The sequence below is a fragment of the Elgaria multicarinata genome, chromosome 4 (assembly GCF_023053635.1).
Source record: "Elgaria multicarinata webbii isolate HBS135686 ecotype San Diego chromosome 4, rElgMul1.1.pri, whole genome shotgun sequence".
NCBI lineage: Eukaryota > Metazoa > Chordata > Lepidosauria > Squamata > Anguidae > Elgaria > Elgaria multicarinata.
The window spans coordinates 21,812,534-21,825,371 of NC_086174.1; the positions used below are offsets into that span (position 1 = coordinate 21,812,534).

At 44.1% G+C, this 12,838-nt stretch overlaps 1 protein-coding gene across 2 annotated transcripts in view; it reads left to right on the top strand.

The window, feature by feature from the left end:
- The window catches only part of MERTK (MER proto-oncogene, tyrosine kinase), a 79,253-nt gene that overhangs the window by 41,128 nt on the left and 25,287 nt on the right, over positions 1 to 12,838 (top strand). Inside the window, exons 8-10 of one of the 2 annotated variants that reach the window (XM_063123922.1) lie at positions 836 to 987; positions 7,898 to 8,051; positions 9,469 to 9,625. In XM_063123922.1, coding sequence (XP_062979992.1) covers positions 836 to 987; positions 7,898 to 8,051; positions 9,469 to 9,625 — 463 coding nt within the window. The remainder of the gene's footprint in view (positions 1 to 835; positions 988 to 7,897; positions 8,052 to 9,468; positions 9,626 to 12,838) is intronic. The other variant, XM_063123924.1, reaches the window with a different exon arrangement.

Below are 12,838 nucleotides of genomic sequence, written 5' to 3' on the forward strand. Positions count from 1 at the left end.
CCACAGTGCGATGATTTGAGACCTTTCTAGATGTTTTAATATGTAGTAATTGCACAATATTTTACTAATTTGTGACACCAGGGTCCAAACTCCTTTTACTCAAGGCAGGAGGAAATCCCAACTATCACTCAAGCTGCAATATTAGGTCAGTGGGGAAATGAGACTTCCCCCATCTATCCATCCATTCCACCTAGGAGCACATCAATTAGGATAATGGCTGTTACATGGAATGTAGTCGCATGGATATCATGGGTACCAATTGGACAGTGCCAATGACGTCATTGGTGGTGAGCAATGCCCCTCCCCTCCTGTTCCCATGCCTGCACTACTTTGTTAGTAGATTAGTAAGTGGCTGTCTGGCCACTGTATGAACAGAATGCTGGACTAGATAAATAATCTTCTTATGATTATTTGCCAGCTTTGTCACTCAAGCAATGTATAAAAACTTCTAAAAGAGTAGAAAATCCCAACAAGGCTGCACACCCCATGCCTCACTATCTTGTGATCTATTTGTTTTTATCTTTAATTCTTTTAATGATACATGCTGTCCCCTCCCCACAAACTCAGCAGCGCACGTCTTCCTTAATTAAATGAAAAATGGGGAAACTAAATACAACCATTGCATTGTTGTTCATGGGTGGTGGACATTTTAGGGGTAATGAGTTTTAGAGGGGGGGCATAGGGGAATACCCTCTTTGTATTTGGGATGTCTTCTCTTCCTTTTAACTTTCCCATTGTCTTGTTTTTTTAAAAAGCTACATATTTGCCTCCCCCCACAGCAACACCAACGAAATTGACCCGCCCTTGTTGTTTGTGCACATGTTTTGTTTTCAAGCTCCCTCTGCCCCCCCTGGAAATATCAGACTCTCAATCAATGAGTCCAGCTCCTCTGTGATAGTCACGTGGATAAAGCCTCCTGCAGCACAGATGAACGGTGAACTTCAAGCCTTCAACATCTCCCATGTGTGGCAGAGTTCAGAGTTGTCTGTAAGTACAGGGGAATTATTCACCTGAGCGAAAATGGTTAACCGAACTAAATGCAAGTTTTACCCAAGTTTTACTTTATTTCAAGTAAACTGGGCAGAGATATATGCATTTTCTTGCAACACCTTATAGATTGTTAATCCCACCAAAAGACTTTTCCTCCGACTATTTCTCAAAAAAAACCCACCACCCAACCCCAGCTTTTAACTTTGCATGGATGTGTCGATTGGGAAAAAGTTTGTTTTCTATTAGGCATTTGAAAAGTTAGTGGAAAACTCCTTTGGTGGAATTAATGATCCACAAAGCTTTATTGAAAGTATTAGTATTTTAGAAGTGTTTACAGTCTGAAATTCTAGTTGTTTTCATAAGTAACATAAAGAATACCCTTTATAAACATATGAAGCTGACTTAACCAGGTCAGATTATTTATGTATCTAGCCCAGGGTCTCAGAGCTCCATCAGACAAGCATTTTATTGCACGCTCGTTACTGGGCACTCACAGATTTTTGCGGGGCCCTCTCATGATGTCGTCTGCCTCCTGTGCGCCTCCCACACTTTTCTAGCCTTCTTCGCGTGACAAAAAAATCCCTAGTAAGTCCGACTTATTTTTTAAAGACAGAAGTTGCTGCTGTCTCCTGCTGTGTTCAGGAGAAGCAGCGGGGTCAAATGGCCCACTGAATGGGCTACGTGCACATTGTTTACTTCCTGTTTCAAAAGAGGAAGTAATGAGGGACAAACGCGGGGGGCGGAGAAGCAACGGTAAGCAAACGCAATTTTCTCCTGTGTGGTGAGTCTCACTGGGATAGTGTATTTCCCATTACCTGTTACTTGATCCTTTTAATGGGAAATACCAGGATTGGATCTTCTGTGTGCAATACATCTGCTCAACCGCTGATCTATGGCCAGTGTTTCCCATTAAGGCTTGAACTGGGCATGACGGTGGCAGTAAGTATGTTTTAAACCTGGAACTCACCTTGAAAGAGGGGTGTTGAAGATAAGATTTTTAAATCAAAAGGGAGACACAATTAAGAAGTGAAGCACCTTCCCCGTACCTTACTGACCATCTTCTCTGTAGGCCCTCGTCTATACGACTTCGATAATGCCTCCCCAGCGTCTACATGGGAAGGAGCACAGTTGAGGGTTCCCAGGTGCCACCACTGCACCCGCCCACCCGAGCGCTCATGAAGCTAGTCTGGGGGCGCCTGAGAGCATCCATGCTAGTTAGTGGGGGGTTTAATGAGAAAATGGGGCTGATGTGGTTTTGGGGGGATTAGCTGTAAATGCAAAGGATCGCATTTACAGCTAACTGGGAGGGGGGAAACAAAGAGGAGAGGAATGGGGTGCTCCCTCCCTGGCGGGATTTCCACACATACACCCTTTAAATTTTGTTTATTTTTCCTTAACAAGGCTCCGCAGAGGTGTGGAGCCTTATTCCAATCTAAAAAAGTTCTTTAGTGCGGAGATTTGGGGCTTCGCCCCTGGATTGATTCGGAGTAGCGGCTGCGTCATGTAGATCACCTGCCGCCACTCCGAAGCAATCCAGGGGCAAAGCGCCCGTGTGGACGAGCTCTAGGTGATTTTCTTCCAACGAAGGTCACTTGAGCTTGGCTGAGGAGACGAGTGCTCAGGGTGAGAAGTTGCAGGGGTACAAGTCATGGCTTGAAGGAAAGGTTCTGCACTCCTCACCCGCACACCAATTCTGAATTTAAAATCGGAAACACTCACCTCCCTCTTTCTGCATAATTAAAGTTGTTCCATGTTTAAAGTCACGTCTGTGACATCACATTTAGGGGTTCTTGACATGAGCGAAATCAGGCACGCTCGTGACTGGCCACTCATGGAAGTTTGCGGGTCCTTTTGACGCTATCGTCAACCTCTCCTGTATGAATGCAGGCTCTGCATTTGCTGCATATACTCAGCCTTATGAATGAAAGAGGAATTGTGCCCGAGATCTTGAGCTGCTTGCAGCCAAAAGGAACATTTGGAAAGACCCTGTGATCTAATTCTCTGAAGCCTTTTGTGTGTGTGCTTTTGTGTGATGGAGCTTTTCAGAATATAATATAAAGCTGGTTGTACTTGTAGACCTTGGCCAGCTGGGAGTCTTATTCAGATCGAGGTTCACTTAACCCTTCCAGATCAGCATTAGGGCCAAAGCAGACATTTTGTTAATGGCATTGCAAGCAGTAACCTCTTTCATTCCTTTTTTACTCTAGTGTGAGCTCAGAGCCCCTGATCCATTAAAGCAAATGGATCACTATTTTGCACTATAAATTGCAGATGTGGGGGTCCTTCACCTGGACTGGAACCCCAACAGGGGAGGGGGAGGTTGCCCAACCCAACATCTTCCACGCTGGAGTCCTGATCTGGATAGGGGGCCTTGCAATGATATTAGAGTAAACAATAATGTGATGTAGTATTTGCTTTGGCCCTAGGTCTTTGCTGTGGTATCCATCGTGTGTGTTTGTGTGTATGTTTCAGAACAACTGTGAAACAAATCTAATGGGGAAGCAAAAAACAAGAAACTGGCCCTTGTGAAAGACATGACCTCCTAAACATGTGTTGTTTTGATTGCTTTGGTTGCTTTGATTTTATTTACATTGGATTGACATTTTTAGGCCAGAGTTTGAGACACAGAAAAGAAATTGCACCCTTCACAGCACAATCCTGCGCAGGTCTACTCAGTAAGCCTCGCTGAACTCAAAACCATTGAGTTCAGTGAGGCTTACTCTTACGTAAATGCATTTAGGATTGCAGTTTAAATGTGTGTGTTTTAAAATCCCACGGTATGGGGGAAAAACGGTGATTCATCCATGTTTGTTTTCTATGGGACTTGAGTTTTCTGTTCCCTTTTTTTATATACATGTGCTTACTATTTAGAAATCAGCGAAGTAATATGATCTTGTGACTGGTATGGGGTAGAGACGCTAACTCATCAACTTATGCGACAGACAGCAGGCTAAAGGCTCATCCTTGCAGGGAAGACGTAAATCTATGTGCTGCTTCCCTAGTAAAACATGGGATGTCAAAACGTTTAGATCTAGGCTGTTCAGACTTTATATGTGCTTTTTAAGTTCTAAGTCAGGGCTGTCCCAAAACATTTTGTGCCTGAGACAAAAGATGCATTGGAACCTCCTGCCCGTTCCATGTAGAGAAGGACTGGCGGTTATTTATTTATTTATTGCATTTTTATACCGCCCAATAGCTGAAGCTCCCTGGGTGGTTCACAAAAACTAAAACCATTCAAAGTATAAAACAAACAGTATCTTGCTTCAACCCTGGTGACGGGATAGAATCCTGCACGGCACCTAAGAGCAGCAGGCTAGCTTAGGGGACACAGGCCAGGCCATGTGGCACACACGACTCCTCATCTAACCCCATCACTCGAATCCATCACCCAAGGTGGCTGCCTCACTCTGTCTAATGGTAGGGCTGGCCCTGTTCAAGGATGTAATTTAATGGCCTCTATTCTTTGTTTTAACATTCCTAAGTTGGATGGAAAATCACTTGCCTGGCCAAAAGTTCTTAATAAAGCCTTTCAAAGGACAAGTGGCTTCTAGCAATTGGAGGGATCTTTTAGACATGACATAGGGCCAAACTACTTTAAGATGTAGCTAGTTCTCTCTCTCTCTCTCTCTCTTTCTCCCTTTCTATACCTAAGGATTATCCCAGGACAATGGAGGTATCGTTACTGCCTGCTCCCAGGATCCTCTATGTGTCATTTGCATGCACAGGGATGATCCCTGGAAAAAAGGCAGCTGTAGAAACGGCCTCTGTCTCTCAACCTAGCACAGTGTTCTTTGATATGGATTTGTACACTAGTGTGGGGATAGGGGGCTTTAACATCCCCTCCCCCTGCTTTGGTCCTGTCTGGATCAGGGCCATCATGCCTTTAATGCTCATTTCCCAAAAGGAACCCATTTGTTTTATTTAATTACTTTTTGACAATGGAAGATACAGGGATGGATTGGGACCACAACAGGGGCAACAGCTTAAAGGCCTCCTACTCCCCTTACTAGGGTCACAATCTGGATCAGGAGCCCTCAGTTTACTATAGGATAAATAAGAAAGAAAGAAGTAGCTGCTAGCTATATTTACAGCATCGTGTATATTTTAGGTATTAGAGATGTATGTAAGCTGGTGCAAATCAAGAGATAGTTTATAAAATCTATATCAGGGATAGGAACCTGGTGTCCTCCAGATGTTCTAGACTATAACTCCCATAACCCATGACTATTGGCCATGTTGGCTGGGGCTTCTGGGAATTGTAGTCTAACATGTCTGGAGGGCACCTTGTTGCCTACACCTGATCTGTATTATAACATATGAAAAACACCTTAGGGCGCAACCTTGTACACACATTCCTGTGAGTAAGTCCCACTGAACATAACTTACAGCACTGTAGAAGTCTTTTTAACTGCTATTCTTATCTGTTAGGCGGCCACAGTGAGTACAGTAATTACAGAAAAGGAGTATATCAATAGATATGACTTGACGTGACCCATGAGCACCATTATTCCAACACACTTTACCCTATTTTAATTAGTTACCAATTTCTCCTTTGTTACAGCTTTGCGAACTACCTACCCATTTTGAAGTGTGGTATATATATAAAAAGCTGGCAGCCTTAATGGTTTTATCGTTGTGGTGAGGGTTTAGTTCCTGTTTACACAGGATTTTTTTTATACTGGCTTAGTCAGTTCAAGCTACGCTACTTCAACACGGTGCCCTACTAAGCTATTGAACATTACATACCAACTTGCCAGCTGCACTGTGAGTCACAGATCTTACAGAGTTTGGGATGTTAATTCGCTAGGAAGCAGGACCGATAGTTCTCCCGGCAATTTAGCTGACTCATTGGCTCTCCAGGAAATGACAGTGAATTTATGGGAAATAGCCTATCTCGTTTCAAATCTGTTATCCAGTGGAACCAGGGAGGTTCATCAGACGAGTGTTTTATCGCACGCTCGCTACTGCCCACTTATGGATGTGTGCACATCCTTTAGACAATAACATCTGCCTCCCCTGTGCCTCCCACGCCTTCTGCACATTTTTCTGTTGCAAAATAGACCCCCCCCCCAAAAAAATCTGGCTTTTTTAAAAAACAGAATGTGCCGTGATCTCCTGCTGTCTGCAGGAAAAGCAGCACGATCAAAATGGCCCCTGAGTGGGACATGTGGTCTTTGTTTACTTCCTCTTTCCCATCCGGGAAGAGAGAGGAAGTAATGAAGGACAGAAGTGGAGGCGGAGAAGCAACGGTGAGGAAACACGATTTCCCCCTGTGTGATGATGCTCCATATCTCAGCCTTCTCCATCCAGGTGCTCTCCAGTTGTATTGGACTTGCAACTCCCAACGTGGCTGGCTGGGGAATGCTAGGACTTGTAGTCCAACACAGCTGGAGAGCACTAGTTTGGGAAATGCTTCCATATCTGGTTGAGATGATGCTGTGTTAATTAGGCTTGTTAAAGCAATTAGCATCGCTCCTGTGTGATGCTATTTGTCTTCCCAAATGCCCATTTCATTGCTGGAGGAATCCTTGCTCCAAGGATGAAAAGAACACAACCTGCATGTCCCTTGTGAATGATTCACACACGTATAACTACATAACACGGGTGCTAAGGGAATGGCTAGTTGTCCAATTAAAATTTTCATTGATGGCAATGCCGCATTAAACACTGGTGATATCCAGATCAATAGTAAATGCTTAGGAATATGAGTAAACAAGCAATCCTTTGCTGGTTTACTCAAAAGTCCAGTTTTACTCAGTTCGGCTTACTCTCAGGCAAGTGGAGATAGGATTGCACCCTAATATTTGGACTGTATGTTCATGGACAAACATTTTTTATGTTATATTGGTTGTCATTTTCGTTGCCCCTGAAATGTTCCCCATCACCCCAACTTTTTGTACCTCTTCTTTGTCTCTTTCAACTACTGGTTGTAATCTTTGTTTTTGTTTTTTGTTTTTAATTGCACTACCTCCTTGGAATAGTGATCCCAGGCAATCAGGAATCACAACATGGGAGCAAAACCAGATCTGGAACAATTCCTGTGGCGTTGTAAAGTCAGAAGTGGAGGAGCAGAGGAGGGGAGAATTTTACAAACTTCACATCCTCTGTTTTCTCAGAGCAATCTGCCTTTTCTTTTCGTTATGATGATTATTTTGTCTTGATTTTTTGGCTTTACCAGTAGGCAGACAGATTTGTAATGACTAGTTCTGCTGGACCGCAGCTAGCAGCTTGTACAACTGAGTAAAATTTATGTCGACTTCTGACTTCAGCAGTAAAAAGGATTTAAAAAGAAATGCTTGTCAGCTACTTCATTGTTCCCTGCTGGTGCTTGAAGTACTATCTTTGCTGAGACGACCATTCTCCATAAATAGATGGTTGTTTTCTTGGCTTTAATGCCTCTCCGTTACTATAGACAGATAAGCATGGAATGTAATCTAGAAACCTATGAGCTGGCCATGAATCTTGGATTTTCAGCTAATTACTGAAACGCCTTTCTTGTCACCTGCCAGGTTTACTGCCCCTTCTTGGTTTTTATGTTATTTCCTACGTTTTTTAAAAATAAATAAATAAATAAAACATAACAACTGGTAGACAACGTGGTTCTGATCTCCAGAACCATTTTATTTGGTTCAAAAGAGTAGTTTTGCCATTTGAAGCTCAAATTACACATCTGCCTTGTTAGGTTTTTAGGCAAGTTGCTTTTCTTTTAATCTCATCAATTTGCCATGTCCACCATGGCAGCCATTTTAGGAATGGGCACACTCTCCCCATAGCAGCCATTTTCTGAGAGCACCCACAGCTCTCTCGAAATTTCAAATGTGCCCAACGATGCTTTGGGACCCCATTTAATGGGTCTCACATGAAGAAGGTTTCCCCACGAATTCTTTTGCATTTTTTCCCCTTGCAGCGGAATCTCTCCTTTCACACCAGCAAAGATACCAGTGTCATCCACATTCCGATTGTGGCCACTAATGCCACCTGCACGGTGCGAGTCGCTGCAGTCACGAAAGGTGGAGTTGGGCCATTCAGTGATCCTGTAGGAATTTTTATTCCAGGGAATGGTGAGTCAGAAGAATGTAAGGATATGAATTACGCTGAATAAATGCAGAAGCTGGAAGGAACCATCCAGTCCAGATCCCTCTGGAATTCCATGGGAGTAATGAAGTGTTTGGAGATTGAAATTGTGGGTGGGGAAAGAGTTACATGTCCCCCCTTCCAAACGCAATCACTCCTACCGAAACATAGTGTCGCTCCAGAGTCTACGCACATATAATTTTTCATGGGGAAAGATCTCAAATTGATACGTTTTCCTCCTTCCAGCTCTGTAGACAGCTTTGTTGCAGTATTGAGATGGAATTGATGGATTCCTAGTCCATTTCAACTTCTCCTCCTCCTCCTCCTCCTCCTTTTGTCTTTTCCTGGATACTTTGATGATTAGATTTTGGAACAAGTACTTATCATGCACGCATTCATGATGTTTTTACAGTAGGTTTCAAACATTGTAAAAGTGCTTTTAAAAAAAAGACTGTCAAGCCACGCATTTAGGCTGCCACCGCAGCAGTCTGTACAAATTCTAGAATTACAAACTGGAAGAATAGCAAAAAGTAAATGCATCAGTGCTACTTCATAACCAGGATAAGGTAAAATAGAATAATTTAAATCTGGGGGTCAGGGTTGGAATTTGGAGGGAGCAAGATAAGGAAGCATCTGAACACCTCGTTGTGCTATGCTTCCTCCTAAGAGCCATGTTTGATGATAAAGTGTGGCTTGTGATGAGCCAGTTGGTTTGAAGCAAGATCACTTGTCATGCATTGCACTGTGTTTTATGGACAATCTGGATTAATAGTTATGCAAAGTAAGTTATTGACCTGGTTCGAATGATCACCAGGGTTCAACGTGGTAAAAATAAGCCATAGTGGGTTGCAGCACCATGTGCCGGGTAGCTTTTGAATATTCAAGTTGTAACCATGGCTTGTTGTGTCATCCAAACCTGGTGGTGTGTGTGTGTGTGTGTGTGCGTGCACGCAAGAGTTAAATAACCCTCACACAACCCTAAAACAAGCCATGGTTCTGCAATGGTTGTTTAACCCTTGCACAGCCCACCCACACCAAGTTCGGATGACACAACAAGCCACAGTTGTGGTTTGAATATTCAAAATGGCTGCCATCCTGCACCGCAGCCCACCATGACTTAAATAAGCCACTGTAGCTTATTTGATCATGCAAACCAGCCCACTGAGTCGCTTCCTTGTCCTCCCCAAATCATGGTGTTCTGCTGTGGTAGTGGTCCATTTTGCTTCTTCCAGCTCAAATGATAGGGGCTATTCTAACATTTCTCAGAACAGTTCAGAATATATCGATCTACAAATGTAAGAAATGTTAGTCTAAATCTGTGTATAAGCAGCAGCACTGCCCCTCGCCCCCGAACTATATGAAGATGGTGGTCTCTTTTCTCTGTAACTTGTCTTATTGTTCTAGGTTTGATATCGACTGCACCTTCGTCAACTGCAGCATCTGGAAACACAGATTCAATTATAATAGTCCTTGGCTTTATATGTGGAGTTGTTGTTGTTGGATTAATCTTGTATGTGTCTGTGATTATAAGGAACAGGCTGACAGAGGAGACCAAGTTTGGGTAAGTAACAAAGAAAGAGAAAACACGAATCATTTATGCCGGTGGCGGGGGGACCTAATTTGGTTTAGGGATCAATTGCCTCTCCCCCAGTCCAAGCCAGTGGCTGGATGATGTCATGGGGACAGGCGTCCCCATGACATCACTGAGTCCCTATTTTCCTTCCCCCACCTTCTCCATGCAGAGAGAGGTATGAAACTCTGTGGCTTTTCTCCCATGGAGAAAGAGACTAAGCTGGTGCTTGCAGAAATCAGCTCCTACAAGTGCCAGCTAAGTCCCCTCCTGCTCTGCTAGTCCCAATTGGGGAGCGAGCGGCACAAGAAGGAACTCGGCCCTTTGCCGGGATAGGGGTGGGGCTTGGAGAGGGCTGGGAGCAGGGCCCATGGAGGGTGCCCAATCCTCTGCAGGCTGGATTAGGCCACCCTCTGGGCCAGCTTCAGCCCACGGGCCAGAGGTTGGCTTCCCATGAACTAAGGGCTTTGCTAGACCTACCGTAAAATCCGGTGGTGAGGAGGGGCCAGGCCGCGCTAGAAGTAGTGTGGCCTGTCAGCCCCATCTACACGTGAGACGCGACGGGGTCTAGGAAACCCACGTCGTGTCTGCCATTTTTATTTGTACTTAAAGGGGCCGTGTGCGCAGGAGCGCACCACTGAAAAAGGTAGGGTTTTTTTTTTTAAAAAAAATGGGTTCCCTGCTCCCCCCTTCCCCCGATTTCCTCCCCCCACGATCTCCCCTGGCCTCCGATCCTCCCAACTGGATGTCCCCAGCCACCATTACCCGCCACCGCCGCCCATGTCCCCAGCTGCTATTTCCTGCCGTCACCGATGTCCCTAGCCTCCATTGCCCGGTGCTGCCATGTCCCCGGCCTGTGATGCCCGGTGCTGCCATATCCCCTGGCCAGGCATCACAGACCGGGGACTCGGTAGCGGTGGGCAATGGAAGCCGGGGACATCGGCGGTGGTGGGAGCGCTGCGGCCCATCCACCGCTTTCCCCGGCTATTCGCGCATAAATGCGGTAGCCGGGAAAAGTGGCGGACCCATCTACACGCCCCAAAGTGGTGCCAGTTAGCCCAGGGCCTGAGCCCGGGATCCTCTGTGCATCATTTGGAAGCACAGGGATGAGCCCGGGCCTCGCACCGGGCTAACCTGCCGTCTAGCAAGGCCCTAAGACGATTGTTGTGTGATGGGGGAGTTCACAGGTTTTCAAAAAGCAATCTGCCACACAGATGATACTAATGTCTACCATCCATGTTAAAACAGAGTAGTAGCTACATGCATCTGGGATATTTGCAACCCCCTACAGCAAAGCTATTTCTGAAATCTAGAAGTCAGTACGGTAGAGTGCTTAAATCTGGTTTCAAATCCAGGCTTGGCCCAAAACTATATGTTAGCTGCAATCTTATGCACATGTGCCTGGGAGCAAGCACCATAGAACACACTGAGGCTTATGTCTGAGTAAACATGCTTAGGATTGCAATGTTAGTGCCCTTAATTCTCCATCTGTTGAATGGAAATAACAATGGCTCTATTAACAAGGCTGTGGGAGGATGTATATGATCCACTGATGGTGAAGTTCTTTGAATTCTAAGTGCTGGGTAAGGACATCATCCAGCCAAAGTTAGGCACTTTTAAGCCCCATTAATTTAAATGGGTAATGTGTCCATGTCTCTTCAGAACTTAAGTAAGTTGCACAGAGGTCAGTGGGATGTATTCCCAGGTAAGAATGCATAAGACTGCAGCTGTAAGCATCATTTTAATTTTCTCCTCCTAAAACCAAGAGGATTGGAATAAGCAAAACGTTGACTTGGTGATGCCCCAATGAGTTGTAAGAGAGGGCACAGGCTGGCCATTCATGTAATCAGCAGATTTGGATAACAGAGGTTCTGCTATGAAATCTTTTTGGGGGGTGGGGGGGTAAGGCATGATTCATTTGTGCATGTGATTGTAAACAGCTTTTTAGCAGCTAAATGTCTTAATTGTCTTTGATATTTTTACTGCAAGATACACAATAAAGTCTCTCTAAATGTCAGACCTCTCTAGCTCGTACCCTCTAGCTGCCTGTGTCCTGCTAGGGTTGCCAGGTTGCAATCCAGAAACTCACACTGTAGCTTTAAATTCATCTATGCAGCAGGAGTTAGTTCCCCTGACCATTCTTCTTCTGGTCTTGTTACCCATTTTCTCTCCTTCCCATTGTGTAGCACACCTGAGGTCCTGCTCATTACAGATAACAGTACTGGATAAAAGAGCTTCGGCTGTGGGGCGGTATATAAATGTAATAAAATAAATAAATAAATAAATAAATAAAAGAACGAGTGGGAAAACCGGCTTTTGCCTTATCACCTTTTACAGATAACCAGGTTTCAACCTGTCAATGCAATACCTTGGTTCACATATAACATTAACCCATGGTTTATTTAACCCATGGGTTGTTGAATTCTTGGTAGTTGTGTAATGTGTTAACAAGTTCATCATTTGTTAACCACAAACAATCCAGAAATAAAACCCATGGTTTGTTGTTGAGTTATGAATTCTGGGTTATTTAAACCATGGGTTGTCACTATGTGCGAACCCAGAACCACGGGTTGTTCATGGGTTGTTTCGCCAGGCTAAAGAGGTGGCAGGCAAGAGTGGTAAAACAAAACAAAAACCCAGCCACTCTGTATGCCATTTCTATAGGGCCGCAAAGATATTTGGGATACAGGGAGGAAGCAGATGAAGGAGAAGGTAAACAAATAACGCAGGGATTGAGAAAACAAACCATGGATTGTTAACTTGTGTGCCAAACAAACCCTGGAAAGGGTAATAAACTATGGGTTAAATAAACCATGGGTTAGCGTTATGTTTGAACCCAGCCTGTCTCTTGCCCATTTTTCTTATTCCACCACAAAATCTCATGAAAGAAATCCAAGAATTATATGGAAGAGGGAGTTCTGATTTCTTGAGAATGTTTCCTTTTAAAATGTGAATTATGAAAAATTAGGCAGATACGTTTCATCATTTAATTGATAAAATCCTAGGGAGGATAATTATGGTTTCTTTGCATGCTTAATGTTTCATTTCATTGGGCTTCTGTTTGTGTCTAAAAGCTGCTTGGATTTCAGTGAAGGTACTTGTTGATTTCAAAGAAAGTGTGTGCTGTTTCAGCTTTTAGATGAAAGAAGTGTGTCACTGGCTATTGTAAAATTGAAAGTGATTCTTTCAATGGGAATCAGATAT